Source organism: Phascolarctos cinereus, unplaced genomic scaffold (genome assembly GCF_003287225.1).
Source record: "Phascolarctos cinereus isolate Bilbo 61053 unplaced genomic scaffold, phaCin_HiC Scaffold_4;HRSCAF=312, whole genome shotgun sequence".
Taxonomy (NCBI): Eukaryota; Metazoa; Chordata; class Mammalia; order Diprotodontia; family Phascolarctidae; genus Phascolarctos; species Phascolarctos cinereus.
In genome coordinates, this window is record NW_027555847.1 from 147,875,045 (window position 1) to 147,891,029 (window position 15,985).

The 15,985-nt window shown below is 35.7% G+C and overlaps 1 protein-coding gene across 3 annotated transcripts in view; it reads left to right on the forward strand.

Annotated features, from left to right (window-relative positions):
* CEP78 (centrosomal protein 78) overlaps positions 1 to 15,985 on the forward strand; it is a 36,480-nt gene that overhangs the window by 12,561 nt on the left and 7,934 nt on the right. For 2 of the 3 annotated variants that reach the window (XM_020995541.2, XM_020995543.2), the window contains exons 10-13: positions 1,489 to 1,506; positions 3,256 to 3,391; positions 4,975 to 5,020; positions 5,825 to 5,956. In XM_020995541.2, the coding sequence (XP_020851200.1) occupies positions 1,489 to 1,506; positions 3,256 to 3,391; positions 4,975 to 5,020; positions 5,825 to 5,956 (332 nt within the window). The remainder of the gene's footprint in view (positions 1 to 1,488; positions 1,507 to 3,255; positions 3,392 to 4,974; positions 5,021 to 5,824; positions 5,957 to 15,985) is intronic. The other variant, XM_020995544.2, reaches the window with a different exon arrangement.

Sequence of the window (15,985 nt, forward strand, 5' to 3'; positions counted from 1 at the left end):
CAACTTTTTTTTCCCCATGATAGATTTAGAGATTTGACAGGTATTATGTAAAATAAATGTTTAGGTCTTAAGTTACCCTTTAAAAATCTAAATGAGAGTCTCAGTGGACAACATAAATATGTTAGTAAGTATATGGTAAAATTAAGTACATTTTGCTCCCATATTGAAACATGTTTACCCTTGGTCAGCTGTGAATTTTTGCTTTGTTCTCAACCCTTAAATGTAACTTTCTGAAAGAAAGAACTCTGGAAGGTATCTTGTTCTTCATTGAGCTTCTTTTAGGAATAAGTAGTGGTCCAGATGTTCTAGAGTGAAAATATACCTTACATTTATACTGAATAAGTGGATCAAAAGAGATAATTTTCATAAAGGATTTGATAGACTTGAAATTTAGCTTTTACAGCTTTTTGAATACTGGTACATTAGAGCAGTTATTGAAAGAATGACTTATTAAAAATTTTATTATTGGTTCAATTATTAATCATCATTTTGTTACCCACGATGTGGTATATAATTTAGTGGATCTTGAGAGCATTCTTTTCATCAGTATAAATAGCAAATCCATTTGTGTCTTTTCATCGTGTTCAGTTCTTGTGCAAGTTGTCCCACTATTCCCACGGAAGATCCACTCCACTTGTCAACACATAAAGTAACCTATTATTTGATATTTCATACGTTGTACAGAAGAATTTTGTTTTTCCTGAATGTGTACTTTCATTAAAGAAATTACCCTCTTCAATGAAGATTATCGGTTGCTCTGTAACTTTTTTAGTTTTAGAAAGTGACCTTGGGTCCTGACAAATTAAGTAACTTGCTCGGGGGCCACACGGCCATTAGGTACCACTTTGCCTCTCAAATAGAGTTATCGTAGCAATCCTGTAAGGATTTGATATGGAAACCAAGGGTAGATTCTTTTCCATCCCCACCCTTATGGGTATATGAGAATAAGAAGAACATGTTCAGTGAGGACATCGTATTTTTTTAAGTTGTGCATAGTAGAGAGCTGACCTTAGAGTCAGAAGAACAGTGTTAAAGTCTTGCCTTTTGACACATACTGACTCTGTAAGTACAAGCAAGTCACATAACTGGTGCCAACATACAGTGGTAGAGAAAGTTTCTCATTGTGAGCCCTATACCAGTGACATTATAGGTGTATTAATATAAATATCCTTAAATCATCCTTTAAATGTTATACATCCTTGATTTCACACTGGTTCTTTTATTGGAAGATACATGCAACAGTAGTTTTTAAGAGTATGGATTGCTAAATGGAAAGAGACTGTGATTTGCTTACCAATATTATTTTTAAATATTTGGATCACATCAGATAATGAAAAAGTGGTTAGTATGTTAAAAGATACACTTTCTGTAATGTCAGTTTTCCTTTATTATCTTAAGAAGCAAAGTGAAAATGTGACAGGTTTGCAAGTTTTACTGAGCTACTGAAAAAGTAATTTTGTTTCTTGGGCTTTTTTATGTTTGCTTCAGTAATTTGGAGGCACCAAGGTAAGCACTTTAAGTCAGTGTCTGGGTTAGTAATCACTTTCAGAGAGCATAGGAGATTAATTGCATTACTAGTATTTAGTATATGCTTTAAAGACAAAATTCAGTATTACATTTAGACTTATATTAAGAAAGAAAAAAATTTAAATTAAATAGCACAAGGTAAACTAAATTTTAATGTAATTTGTGAGGTGTAAATTCATTCCATGGGCATGACAGAGTAATAGTCTTATAAAGATTTGCATATTAGTGACTTGTAGTGATTAGGACATCTTATATCCTATGTAGTGACTTTACATATGCTGTTTGGAATAGTGGGAGAATGGAATAATAAATTCTTACACTTATATGAAAATTTAACTAAGGTGTTCTTAATGTTGCAAGGCAGGAAATTTAATTTTTGAATGTAAACTTCAGCTTACTGTTTGCTGTCCTTTCTAATTATTCATAAATCATAACCCTGCCTTGATAATTAAGATAATTACATAATGATATCATATTAATGCAATTGTATAAGTTAATTATGCATAATAAATTGTTCTGAGAGGCAGTAAATGCATAAATTACTTGGACCTTTTAAGAATGAATTATTGGCTTCTTATAATCTCAGAAATATTTTCTTTCACCTGTTTTTTGCTGTTATTTTTTACATTTTATTTTGTCTTCCTTATGAAAGTTAAGTTTGCATTATTGAGAGATTGTTTTAATAGACAGTTCAGTGTCAGTCTGTTCTGTGAAAGCAGGGAACAGATTCTTAAGTTTCATGCCAACAACTCCCTGTGGTAATGTTAGGGTGAGAGAGTGGTCTCAGAGTAGTATGATACTGTAGCTGCAAAGTGCAACCTGTTCAAGAGAAAGTGTATACCTGTTTTCCTATTTCCCTTGAGTATAGGAGTGCCAAAGATGTTAGTGTGGCTCTCTGATGCTGATGAATTTGGTAGAAAAAATGTGCTAAAAATTAATTCTAGCCAATAAATTGGTGGCATCATTCTTTACATTCCATGATAGATATTTAACTTTTTTTTTATTATTGTCTAACACATGCTTAAGTGTCATGTACTGTCCTGCTCAGGTTTGGATTATAAGATGTTGTTAAGGCTAGAGGTTAAGTGAAAGATTCACAGACTGGAGCAGGTGGAAATCAACAAAGCAGTGGTACGTTTCCACCAGCCCATAGAGGTAGGACCATTTTATCATAGCCAGTCCCATGTGATAGCTTCCAGCACACTGAGATAATTCTGTGACAAGTCCTGATAGGAAATACACATGGCAGCATATATGCTTACAGCCTATTGCCCCCCCATTCCTATATTCTCCTCTTCAAAGGAGAAGTTTTAATACGGCCATGCAAGGGCTAAGTAGAAAAACACTGAAGTAACCTCATAACTTCTCCTGTGATGATATTTTGTAAAGATTAGTGGCATATGTCTTCCATACTTGGGCTAATGGACTGAGTCTTTTCAAGCCAGTCCATGAGTTGCTAACCTTAGCATATTGTATGTGACTTAAAACATCATACTAAAAGTATACTTGGCACAGTACAGCAATAATATAAAAATGAAATGATTGTTCTTTATAAAAGGACATTAAAGTAAATGGGCTTATTCTGTATTGCATTAGCTTAAACGCGACATGCATATTTTTCTTTTACCCCAGAGTGTATATACATATATATGCTAATCTAGTCATATATACATATGTGTTTCATATTGCTTTTAATTCCTTCTTTTAATCCCTCTTCAAACCATTCAGGAGTAACAACAATGAAACCTTTAGGTACAGGAAGAAAACAGTTATGTAGTAAAGACTCTTATACTCCAGAGTCATTACCACCTGGTACATATGGCTTCCTGCCCTGGCGTACTGCAGAACGTGCCAGTAGGAGCAGGTAGAGTATTTTTAGCTTCTGTCTTTATAATGTAAGAAAAATATTGATCATATGAAATATGAGCCAGGCAACTTGTCAGATTGTATATCTTTTGAACCCAAATGTAAGCCACAAAACTGGGGATGGGGGGAAGAATTTTTGCCATAGAGGGAAAAATTAAGCCATCAGATTTCAATTCTGATAAAAGGATCAGTTTGTAAAAGTTGCTTTTTTTTTTAAAGGCAGTTAGGGATAAGTGACTTGCCCAGGGTCACATAGCTAGTAAGTGTCAAGTGTTTGGTCTGAAGTCAAATTTGAACTCAGGTCCTCCTGACAGAAGATCTGGTCCTCTATCCACTGCGCCACCTAGCTGCCCCTAAAAGTTATTTTTAAAAAGGCTCAATGGGATAATTTTGATCTTCAAGGAAAGGTAATTGTTTTTGTTTCATAAGAAAAAAATTAAATTCAATAGTACAAAAATTTTTGAAGGGATAAAGAGACAACAAATAGTCTTTTTTCTCAAAGAGCTTACATTCTAATAGATTTCAGTGACACTATATCTAGATCTTTTTAGCTACTCATGTGAAAATATTTTGAGGTACATACATTTTAGTATGTGTCTGAATATATTTTGCTCATAGCAAATGTTATATTTTGTTATAAATTATGAAAAATAAAAATGCTCTAACAGTGTCAGTGCATTAGAACATATTCACTTGACTTAATGAGAACTTGTCATGCTTTCTTTCAGGGTCTGAACTCTTACTTTACATATAGTTCTAACAACTTTGGTTGTCTAGGTTCCATCCAGAGAAGATGAGAAGCAATAAATTAAATAGGAACAGAAGAAAACAGTATAGTTGTGGCATTATGGGTGGTTATACTGACAGTAATATAAAATGACAGCTGACAGTGAAGAGACAAAAAAAACTTGGTTGCGTGTCCTTGAGGCACCATCTCCTCTCTAGGCCTCACTTTCTTCATTTACATAGTTAGAGTTGGACTAGAACAGGGATTCTTAATCTTTTCTGTGTACGTGGACCCTTTTGGCAGTCTGGTGAAACCTGTGGATCCCTTCTCACAATGTTTTTTAATGCACAAAATAAAATATTTTGGATTACGAAGGAAATGAATTATATTGAAATAGTTATTAAAATATTCTAAAAGACAAATTTATGCACCTCAGATTTAAAACTCCTGAACTTAGTGGTCTCTCTGGGCTTTTCCAGCTTTAAAGTTTTGACACATGAAGCTTTGGGGATTTTTTTAAAGGGAAAGAAAATGAAAACTTAAAAAAAATTGTAGCTTGGGGCCATTTAATGTGGGCCTTATCTTGATGTTTATAATGACAGCCAAGAAAATGTTAATTATGTTCACTGTATTCTTTCACAAAAGAGAAAGATATGTGAAATATTAAACTTAAAAATACCTAGAACTTTCAAATTTTTTTTGGCACCTTAAGGGTTAAGATTCATTTATCTGGAAAATTAAATTATATAAAATAGATACTTCTCCAGAGATGTCAGTTTAATGTGCTTTTGTATGTTATTATAAACCCCGACATTTTTACCTTAAAATGTGACCTAAATTTACTGTCTCTTTAGGGGATTTCCACTGATGAAAACTCGAGATTTACCTTGGCCAGTTCAGGTAATATGCTAATAATATTTATCATGTTTCAATTTTGGGGGTTGAAAGGAAATTTCTGTCCTAATTTTTGAGTGCAGGTTGGCTGTCCCTTAGAAGACTTAACCTTCCAGTGAACTATTTTTATTATCTACAATGTGTATCTTTAAAAATTCCTAGGTCGGTATTGCAGATGTTTGGCTTAAGAGACCATATGTTGTTAAGCAGAAAAGGGAAAAAGAACTCTGTTGCGCTCATGGTATTTCTCCATCCAAATAGTAATTTCTGCCTCCTACCCCCTGCTTTGCAACTTAAATTAACTGTCTATTTACAGGCTTTCCCCTGAATAAAACCCAGAATATTCCTTGGCCAGTTCACTTAAACTCAGGGCATTAGGTTTCTCCAGTGATGAGATTTATATTAGATCATCCCTGAAACCCCTTTCGGCTCTTAATCTATGATCCTAAACCCAACTTACTATACCATACTACTTATGTGAAGTTAAAATAAAAGTACGATTCAGGATGTTGAAATTATTTAATCACAGTGTAACCAACAGGAAAAAGTATATTATGCTACAATTATTACATTTGGGTTGGTTATTAATAATTATATCTTTACGTCCAAGATGAAATGAAAGAAAAGTACTTGCAGATAGATTTGCACATTCATCTACTATTATATTACCCAAATATATATACAGTCAAGTGTTACATAATGAATATGTCAGATAAGGAAATTTTACTTAGTGTTTGGAAATATTTTGAAATGTGCTTTAATGTTTGATCATTTTAACCTTGCTTAAAGTTTCCTATGATTTTCTTTAAGCAAATGGATTTTCCTGTGAAAGTAACTGTGGAGACCCCATCATGCTCAGAAACAGAAGAATCAGAAGACACTATTTTAGAATCTCTTCCTGAAAATACTAGCCTAACACCATACAAAATAAGTGAAATACAGGTATGAATGAGGGTGTCATCTTTAAGGTTTCGATAGGTTTATTCCACTTTGTAGCTTATATTTGACAAAATTTCCACCATAATATACTGAATCCCTTCATGAGGACTTCCAGAGTCTACACATTTTTATAGTAAAGTTAGGACCATTATGTAAATTTAATTCATTGGCTCTTCTCTGAAAATTGATTTGATCATCCAGCTATATGATTATTGTGAGTTTAAGTAACTATAGTTTATTTTTAAAAGAAAAAATATCTCTTTCTCTCTATCAGAAGGAGTCATGAGTTTTGAATTGGTTATCTTGGCAGTAAAGAATTAGAACTAATCAAGAATAATGTGCTTTCGATTTTAGCCTTGCAGTTACTAATTTTGTAGGTGCAATGAACTCTTCATTATATTACCTAGTATTTATTTATCATTTAGAGGCCGGTCGAAAACTAGATATATCTAGTTGTGGGGCATGTTACAATGGAAATTTCTTTTGTATATAAGTTGGACCTAGATAGCTGTTGAAATCCCTTATAATTCTCAAATTCTGTGATTTGTGGGAGTAAATGACTAAGGTTTCTCAAATACTATGCAAGTTGGAGTGCAAGTTCTAACATGTTCTGTCGTGCTTAAAAGTCTAGAATTTCTAATGACTAGCTGAGGGTGGGGAGGAAGGAGAGTACCTTCTATTTTTTTTTAATATTTATTCATTTATTTATTTTTAGTTTTCAGCATTCACTTTTATAAGATTTTGAATTTGAAATTTTCTACCCCTGCTCGTCCCCAAGATGGAGTGTGATCTAATATAGGCCGTACGTGTACAATCATATTAAAACGTATTTATACATTAATCATGTTGTAAAGAAGAATTAGAACCAAAGGGAAAAACAAGAGAAAGGAAAAAAAAGGGAAAAATAGTATGTTCAATCTGCATTCAGAATCCATAGTTCTTTCTCTGAAGAATGTGAATAGCATTTCCCATCATGAGTCTTTTGGAGTTGTCTTAGATCCTTGCATTGCTGAGAAGAGCTAAGTCTATCAGAGTTGGTAATTGCACAATGTTATTGTTACTGTGTACAATGTTTTCCTGGTTTTGCTCACTTCACTCAGTGTCAGTTTATGCAAGTCTTTTCAAGGTTTTTCTGAAGTCTGCCTGCTTATCATTTCTTATAGCACAATAATATTCCATTACATTAATATACCACAACTTGTTCAGCCATTCCCCATTTGATGGGCATCCTCTCACTTTCAGGAGAGTACCTTCTTGATGCAGGTAACCAGTGTGGAGGTGGAGTGGAGTAAACTTGAGGCTGAGCCTGAGAGAGAGAGTGAGTGAAAGTAGCATGGCTGAGCGTTCTCATGATGTGGAGGTTCAATCAAAGACCAGAAATTACTGAGTCAACCTCAGGATGAAGATTTTCCCCAGGGGGGCCATGCAGCTAGGGTAGAGGTGGAACTGGCCAGAGGCTAGTCCCAGTAGCTTGGCTACTTGTTGATGAATTCTTTGGCCTTGGCAACCCATGAAGAAAAGAAATATGAAATAGCCATCTAATCTGTCCTATGCCAGCCTCTTTGTTTCTAGAATTCAGATGACAGAATTGTAATGGGGGGGGGGCAGAGGTTGCCAAAAACCATACAGTTTTGGGCTGTCTGTAAACATTAACTAGAGTACCGGGAGTTAGGAAGACTTGGGTTTAAATCTAGCCTTAGACACTTCTTATTATGTGACCCTGGGCAAGTCACAGTTTCCTCAGCTGTAAAATGAGGATGATAATAGCACCCATCTCCCAAGGTTGTTGTGAGGATAAAAGTAGATAATAATTGTAAAACACTTAGAACAGTGCCTGGCAAATAGTGGATGCTATAGAAATGTAGCTGTTAGTGGTGGTAGTAGTATTCTAAATGTGAGAACCTTGTTTACTGACTTAGAAGCAGGACTTAGTGGAGGAACTAAATTGGTTTGTTCTTGACAGTCTCCCTATAAACAAAAGCAGAAAACAAAACGATTACCAGTCTCTTTGAGAAGGAAATAAAGGTTTGGTGTAGTGGTTTCAGCTGACCTTGTAGGTCAACAGGAGACCTTTCATGGGACTTTCAGTTACCTCATTTAGCAGTGCTTATGAAAAATATTCACAGAAAAACCATCATCAAAGTAATTAAAGGAAATGTGCCAACATATATTGCAGAAGATGAGAGAAATTCTATGGATGGTTGGATAAGATATTCCAAATTAAGTAAACATGGTTTTGTACTTAGTGTTTTGAATGCAAAAGTAGGCTTGGGTAAATAGAGAAGAAAATATGTTAGAAATAAAAGAGCCAAAGACTTGTAAGTTGCATAGATGCCTCATGATTCAGTGATATATATCGTGAATTCAGAAGGCTTCTGAATTCTGAATATGATAAACACCAGTTAGAGGTGGAGCCAAAATCTCTGAGTAGAAGGAGCGTTCAAGCTGATCTTTGAGCATTCCTCTCCAGACAACTTTAAAATAGCAGATCAAATTCTGGAATGGTACAGCCAACAAAAGGTCAGATAAGACACTTTTCCAGCCCAAGACAACTTAGGGGATTATAAGAAGAGGGTTGTGAAACTGGGGTGTGGGCTAGCCCAGAGCACACGTGGAAGCAGCACCAGATGTGGAACTCAGAGGTGCTGAGAACACCAGCAGCAGCAGCACCAGGTGTGGGAGCTCTCCATCTCCAGAGACAGTAAAGAGTTTGGACAACTGGTCAGAAAGAGATTATAGGGGACCCGCATGTGGGCACTGGGTGCAAGACTGTAGTACTTGTCATCTCCATTACCCTGTACCCAATTCTGGATTGCATTGCTAAGGCAGAGAAAGCACTGCTGGTCACAAGCAAGGGTACCTGTTGTAGTTTCAGGACAAAGAGAGAGCAGGGGCCTTAGTCACAGTTCCAGGGCAGAAAGGAGAGCTAGCACTTGTGATTGAAAGGGAGCAGGGGACCTTCCTGGCAAGTACAAGAATGCAGACCAAGAGAGCAGTGAACAGACTGCTCCTTAGTTCACACCACCTTAGAAGCACCAAAAACTTGCAGATCCATCCCCCCATCCCCACTTCAGAACTGGCTATGAAGATAGTAGTGTGAAAAAGTCTGAAGTTGAGGACAATACACTCCTCTCCTCTCTAATTTCTCCTTTTCCCCAACCCCACATTAGCCTAACCTTAACCTAAAGTTCAAAGTCAAGAAGTAGGCTGGGAAAATGAGCAAAAAAAAAAAAAAGGAACCTGCCAATAAAAAGCTGCTTGGTCTTGGTGACAAGGAAGCTCAAGACAAACTCAGAAGACAATGATGAGAAAACATCTACAAGCAAATTGGACACAAACCCAATAAGACTTCACAGAAGAGCTAAAGATTTTTTTAAAAAAAGATAAACACCAAATTAAAAAAAAAGAAATTGGTTATATTTTGACAAAAAAATTACTCTTTACTAATGCAAAAGTTGTACCTGCTTGAATCACCTTTCTTTACTGACTGGTTAGAGAAAAGATCAAAATTAGTATAAAGTTAGCAGAAAGAATAAGAATGGGGAAAAATTTGGAGTCCAGTTAAAACAACTTCAGCCTGACCTGTTTAAACAAATTATTGAAGTTGCAAATTAGAAAATGAAACTGCCGTATATATATGAGGTCCAAAGTACCTAAAAACTATCTTTGTCAACAAATGCTTGACCTTCTTACCAAATAGAAAGATTTGACTGCCAAGGAAAACAGTTTCATGTATAAAATAGTTTTCCTGTGGAGAAGAATAGAGGAGGATTCAAGAGTATTTATGCTTCATAAAACAGGGAGAAACAGTGGAAGGAAAAAAAAACAGTTTGTTGAATCCTTAATAAATGACCTGATAAGCAGTCATCCCAGTATAAAGATGTAAAGGTTAAACTCTTGAGTTGGAAAACAACTTACCTTAGGAAAAGATCTTTGTAGTCTTTTCAACATATGGAACTACCACATTTGGACTCTTAACATGAGTTAACAGTCCTAGACATGCAATGGAAATGTCACTGAAGAAAAGTAGACCAAATGTGCATGGCAGAGGAATTGCTACTTGCAGTATTTGAAGAAGAGAAAGATACTAAAGGTGTGGGGAAAAAAACTCAGACCTTCTTGAATCAAGAAAGGTAACCAAAAGAATACCCATAACTACCAAGTCATATCCCCACTTTGACATAATTTGTAGGAGACTCATGTATTCATATGTGCATTGAGGCTGTCCTAAATGAGATTATTCATAAGGGAACAGGCTGGTTTTTGTAAGTGACATTTCACAGAGGACTATATCTTTATTATCACATACTCGACTGAAGAATGTAAAGAATCCAAGATCTTGATGTGCTTGTTTGTTTTCTATAAAAAATCAATTGATTCAGTAAAGCAAAACATTATCCAGCTCAAGTCACTTAACCTACCAAGGCTTCCGTTTCCTTATTTGTAAAATATGGAAGTTGGTCAGGCTGGCCTCTGAGGCCTTAATGGCTTCTCTGAAATATCTCCCTTGCATGTATCAGGCTTATACAAGATTACTTAAAAGTTGCAACAGAAATAACCTCATTTTCGCAATGTTCTGATCATTAATGTCAAGCAAAGGCAATAGATGGAGTTGAAGTTAAAGGGAGCCCCTATAGAAGGTGAGATGCGCAGATGCTAGTATTTGCTGATAATGTTTTGATAGATGGTCCATAATCCTCAAGAATTTGTCCCATTAGAGGAAGAAAACCTATTCTCCAAACAATGCTGTGAAATTGAATGATTAGCTCATAGATCTCCATTGATCTATGTTGTATCTTTTACAGCTATTACAAATGAACAAATTGAGCCCACAATTAGAAAGATAATGTGGTAAATAAAAGAAGTGGTAGGATAAATAAAATTAAGTACTGTGTTACACAGTGGGGTCATGAACTCAGGCACTCATTACCTCCAAAGTTTGTACTGAATGAAAATTTAAGTGGATTGAAGTTTATTTTAGATATCTAATAGGTGTTTTATTCCTAAACTGACAAAAATGTAATTTTTGCTGAAAAAGTACATTAGTTCCTGAGGTTTTGTGAGATATAATTTGAAAACCAGTCTTCAAACCATTGTGGGTTTTTGTTGTTGTTGTTTGTTACAAATTTCCTAAGGTGTTTGTATTAGAAATAACATTTAAGTGTAAAAGTGAAAGTGTTGAAGACATCAGTTTAGAAACCATTCTTTTGTTTATAAGACTGCATAGGTTTAAATGCTTTCTATAATTGGGAGTGAAAGATGCTTGATTTTCTTTGACTATTTGCCTGGTTTGTTTCAGCATTGGCTGAAGAATCAGATTGCACTCTATAGCGTGCCTGCCTTAAGAATATGTAATATTTAGAAATTTAAATTTAACCAACAGATAACAGAGGCCAAGATTATTTGCATCATGTGGACTTTTTGTTTTACAAAAGAGTTCACTTCAAAAATCTTCTAGGGTGGCAGTTAAGTATTTCATAGATGAATAACTTGAATATATAGGTTGAAAAAACTTGAAACTAAAGTTGTAAGAGCTGCTGATAATTGACTGTCAACAAGAAAATTAAACAAGATAATTGACTATCAACAAGAAAATACTATGAAAGATATCTGGAATTATAATGGAAAAATATTACTTGATTTATAGAAGATGGATTTACATTTTGGGAACTACTGCATGTTTTAGGTAAAATTAGGCTTAGCTATACTGGAAATAATTTGTATAAAAATTATATTCATCGATGTCCTGCATTTACTTAGTATCATCCCTGTTTTTAAAATATAAGTAAGCTCTTTTATGGTAAATAAGACAGATTTTCTGTAATTGGCACCAGGTTAACAATCTGGACTTATTCTAAGAGAAGGTAATTATATGATGAGATAGTCAAATATTTATAAAGTTGATTTAAGGAATTGTAGAAAGTATTACACATTTTCACTTTAAAAATATTTTCTGGTACTTTCTTTACTAATTAATTCCCAAAGTTTACATCAGAAAGTAAATTCAAACCTTTTCTATAAGAAGAAAGTTTTCATAAAGCCAAAAGTTCTTTGGTCCCTTGCTTTGAATAAAACCAGCCATTTCCTTAAAGTTTCAAGGCCATATAAATTTTATTTCCTGATTAAAATCTAGTAAAGCACAAGCATTGAAACAGGCTTCTGAAATACTAGACAGAAGTGTAAAATTTTAAAGACAACACTGAGTTATGTCCCCCCCCAAAAAAAAAAAACCTAGAGCTGGATTCCAGAGTTATGGGAAGTGTTCTGTCTCCCCACCTTTGCTGTTAAACTTAATCCTTCTGATTGCCACAGTGAATTGAAACAATACATTTTTCTTCTTTTTAATAGTGACTGAGTGTTCCATGTTAGAAAATCTATTATGTGTACCCAGATAAAATGATAGTAATTAAAGGAAATTGTGGCCAAACTATACCCAGTATCTTTGATACATACATTTATGGAAATAAGGTTAATATAGGACAATCTCATTCTGAAATGTATTTATAAAGTGTTTTTTCAAAGCGATAAAATTATTAATAAAAGCTAGAATAGTTTTCAGAACTCCTTAAAATATTTAACATACACAGAGATGTTTTTCTCGAGTCTGAGACTATTCACATAATGTAATGTGTGCTAAATGTCCAAATTTTGGCATTATATAGAAAAACTGGTTTGTGTTTTTTTTTACTTTATGTCCAGATGTTTATTTCTGTGTAGACCTGGTCTTTGTCATGAAACAATGTCAAGTAAGATTTTGCAATCTTTGTGTAATTGAGTAATCTAGGGCAGATAAACTGCACTTAATAGTATATGATAGTTTTCTAAGTAAGTCTCTCTTTTCAAGGGTCAGAATTTAACAATGTTTTTAAAATTATTTTACATGGTTAGGTAGGGTCTGTTTGTCCATGTGCTTTGCTAATATTGGCAAAGTTATCAGTAACCACAGTCTATACCTTTACCCTCTCTGTTCCCTTCCCCCTCTCCACCTGCCCTGCCGCCCAAGTATCTGATTAGTCTCAAAGGTGAAATAGTGTAAAAAAAAAAATCCATGCAGATTCATCATTCTGACTTAAAAACATTACAAAGCATATATATTACTGATCACAATCACAGATTCGCAGAGTTGGAAGGATCTTGGAGGCTGCTAGTACAAGCTATACCTGCACAAAAATCCCGTTTACAACATCGCCAATAAGTGGTCATCCATTATTCTCTTGAAATCCTCAGATAACTAAAAACCTGGTATTTCTAGGAGCTACCCAGTGTCAAGCAGAACAAATCCAAACCTTTTTTCATGTAACAACCTTTAAAATAGATAACATGGAATATAAAGAAAAGAAGCCTGATGATAGTCTCACATGTACTCTAGACTTGGAGAGAGTGGGTTTCTGTGAGTTAAAAGGAAAAAATAGGATTCTGTGGTTTAGGATCCTACAGAGAAAATCAGCTCAAACAGGATGAGGTGCTCCAGACAATGAAATTCTGACAGCATAGATTATGTGAGAACTAAAAGGAGAAATTAGCTATAGTCTCTTCTGTGACCTAGCCAAACTGGTCTTTCTAGTCCTCACTCACTCATGACACACACCCCACCCTCTGTCTCCCTACACTGGCTGTTTCTGTGCTTGAAATGTGCTGCCTTCCTCACTCAATGTCATAGAGTCTCTCTTCCTTTATGATGTAACACAGGCGTCATCTTCTACATGAAGATTGCCTGACTCCTCCTGTACTGCTAGTGACCTCCCTCCCAAACTGCCTTGTATTTAACTACTCTGTCACTTAGATCCAGTCTAGGTATACTTTGTGCTGCAGCCAACTTGGACAGTTAGTCCTCAGTTGATGAACATTTATTAAATGTGTTAAGGATAAACATTTAAATGTGCTAAGGGCTAGGAATACCAAAAAGAAAAAGTCCCTGACCTCAGGGAGCTAACAATCTGATGGAGAAAGACAACACACAAAAGGAAGCTGAAAGGCAGGGGGCCTTGAGGAGTGCAGTTCTGGGGGAAGGGAAAATAAAGGATGGCAGCCTAGGTGCCTTGCTTAAATGGAGGTTCGGGAAGGAGCCATTCAATCAGAGGGAGGATTCCATGGGGCTAGGGCTTCTGAGAAGGTATGAGTTTCCTGAGAGAAGTCATCTTGCAGGATGATGAGGTTCCTGGAGATGATGTCATAAGTCTAGAGGAGAGTGACTGGGGCAGGAATAAAGAGAAGAGGTTCTTTTGCCAACAGACAGACTGTTCTAACCTATCATTTCTTGGTATCATTTTTCCCTATGCCTGAATTGAATAAGGTCCAGCTCTCCAAAGATAAATGAATAAAAAAGCATTTATCTAGCACTTAACTCTGGGCAAAGCTCTGTTCTGTGTTCTGGGAATATACATGCAAAAATGGGAGGAGATATATCAACCTCATCCATGAATTGGTAGATTTTTTTGATGATGAAGGTAGAGTGGGACAGGGAAGAAAGGAACATGTGATGAGGCAATACAAGAAGAGGCTTGAGAGGAAGCCATGAGTGAGACAAGAAGCCCTTTTCCTGAAGCATGGTAGTCTCATAAACAGTCACACTCAGGAGGGAGGCCTGGGGTGGAAAGGAGGATGGGAAGACTATGGAGGAAATAGTGGGAGAATCAGGACGTGCCCCTGACCCTAAGATTTCTGACAGTACATTATGATATGTTACAGAATTCGATGTTGATGGGAACAGTATATAGTATAGATTTGGACTAGTCTTTCCTTCAGTGGGCTGAGACCTGAACATAGATTTTGAATAGGGGAGTAGATTGTGGGTAATGGGAACATTTCAAGGGGCTAGAATTAAAAAATGTATATATATTCTGAACTTAAACACCCCCCAAAACTCCTGTGTGCACGGCAGAATGCACAGTTATGGAATCATAAACGTCCACTTCATGCCACCCATTTTTTATTTTAATAATATATAATAAATTCTCCTACTTGTCTGTGCTTCCTTTTGAATTTCCTTCTTTCTATTGTGTATGTATTCTTTAAAGTGTTATGGTGTCTTCTTTTTGACATTGCTAACCTCTCCACTCACTTAACAAAGAGAAAGAAAGGAAAGGGGAAGAACTTCTTGTAACAAATAAGCAAAGTCAAACAAAATAAATCCACAAATTAGCTGTGTCTCAAAAGGTGCATTTCTGCACCTTGCGTTTGGCACTGCTGCCAAGAGAGGAGTATCTTGCCTTATTATGGGCCCTTTGGAGTCGTCGTTTTTTTTCTTGTTCTTTCTTTCTTTTTTGGGGGGGGTTGGTATAAATTATCCTTCTGGTTCTGTTCTTTTCACTATCAGTTTTTACTACCTAGGGTTCTCTGAAATTTTCTCTTTCATCATTTTTTACAGCACAACAAAATTGCATTACATTCATGTAACACAATTTGACCAGCCATTCCCCAGTTGTCTAAGAGGCCCTCCAAGGTGCTCCCTTAGATGCTAGTTCCCTCCTTTACAGACTAACTGGACTGAAGCAGAAGAACAGGTTTACATAGAGTGGAGAGGTCATAGGATCATAGATTTAGAGCTAGAAGGAACCTCAGGGGTCCTCTGGTCCAACCTTTGCATTTTGCAGATGAGGAAACTGAGGCCCAGGGAGGTTAAATAACTCACCTAAGTTCATACTAGTAGTGAGTCAGAGATGGAATTTGAATTGGGATCTTTTAACTCTAAATCTTGAGGTTTATGTTGTGCCTCGTCCCCCATTGCCTCAGTTTAACCAAATCATTTTTATATGGTGAAGTGCTTTTGAAGTACTAGTATTTTGTAAATTTCCTGAGAGAGTTATATTTCATCCCCAACCCCAAAGAACTAAATGGAATTGAGGGTTTGGGGGCAGGGGATGTGGGGAGGGGAATCAGTTGCTCGGAAGGCTCATACATTCCCTATCAGGGAATTTAAAAATAAGTGACCAGAGTCTTGAATATGTAAAAAAGCTGAATAAGAAATTAGAAAAGAATCAAAAGAATTTTGAAAATTATTGAAAAGTACAACAGAATTTCTCCCACCAAACT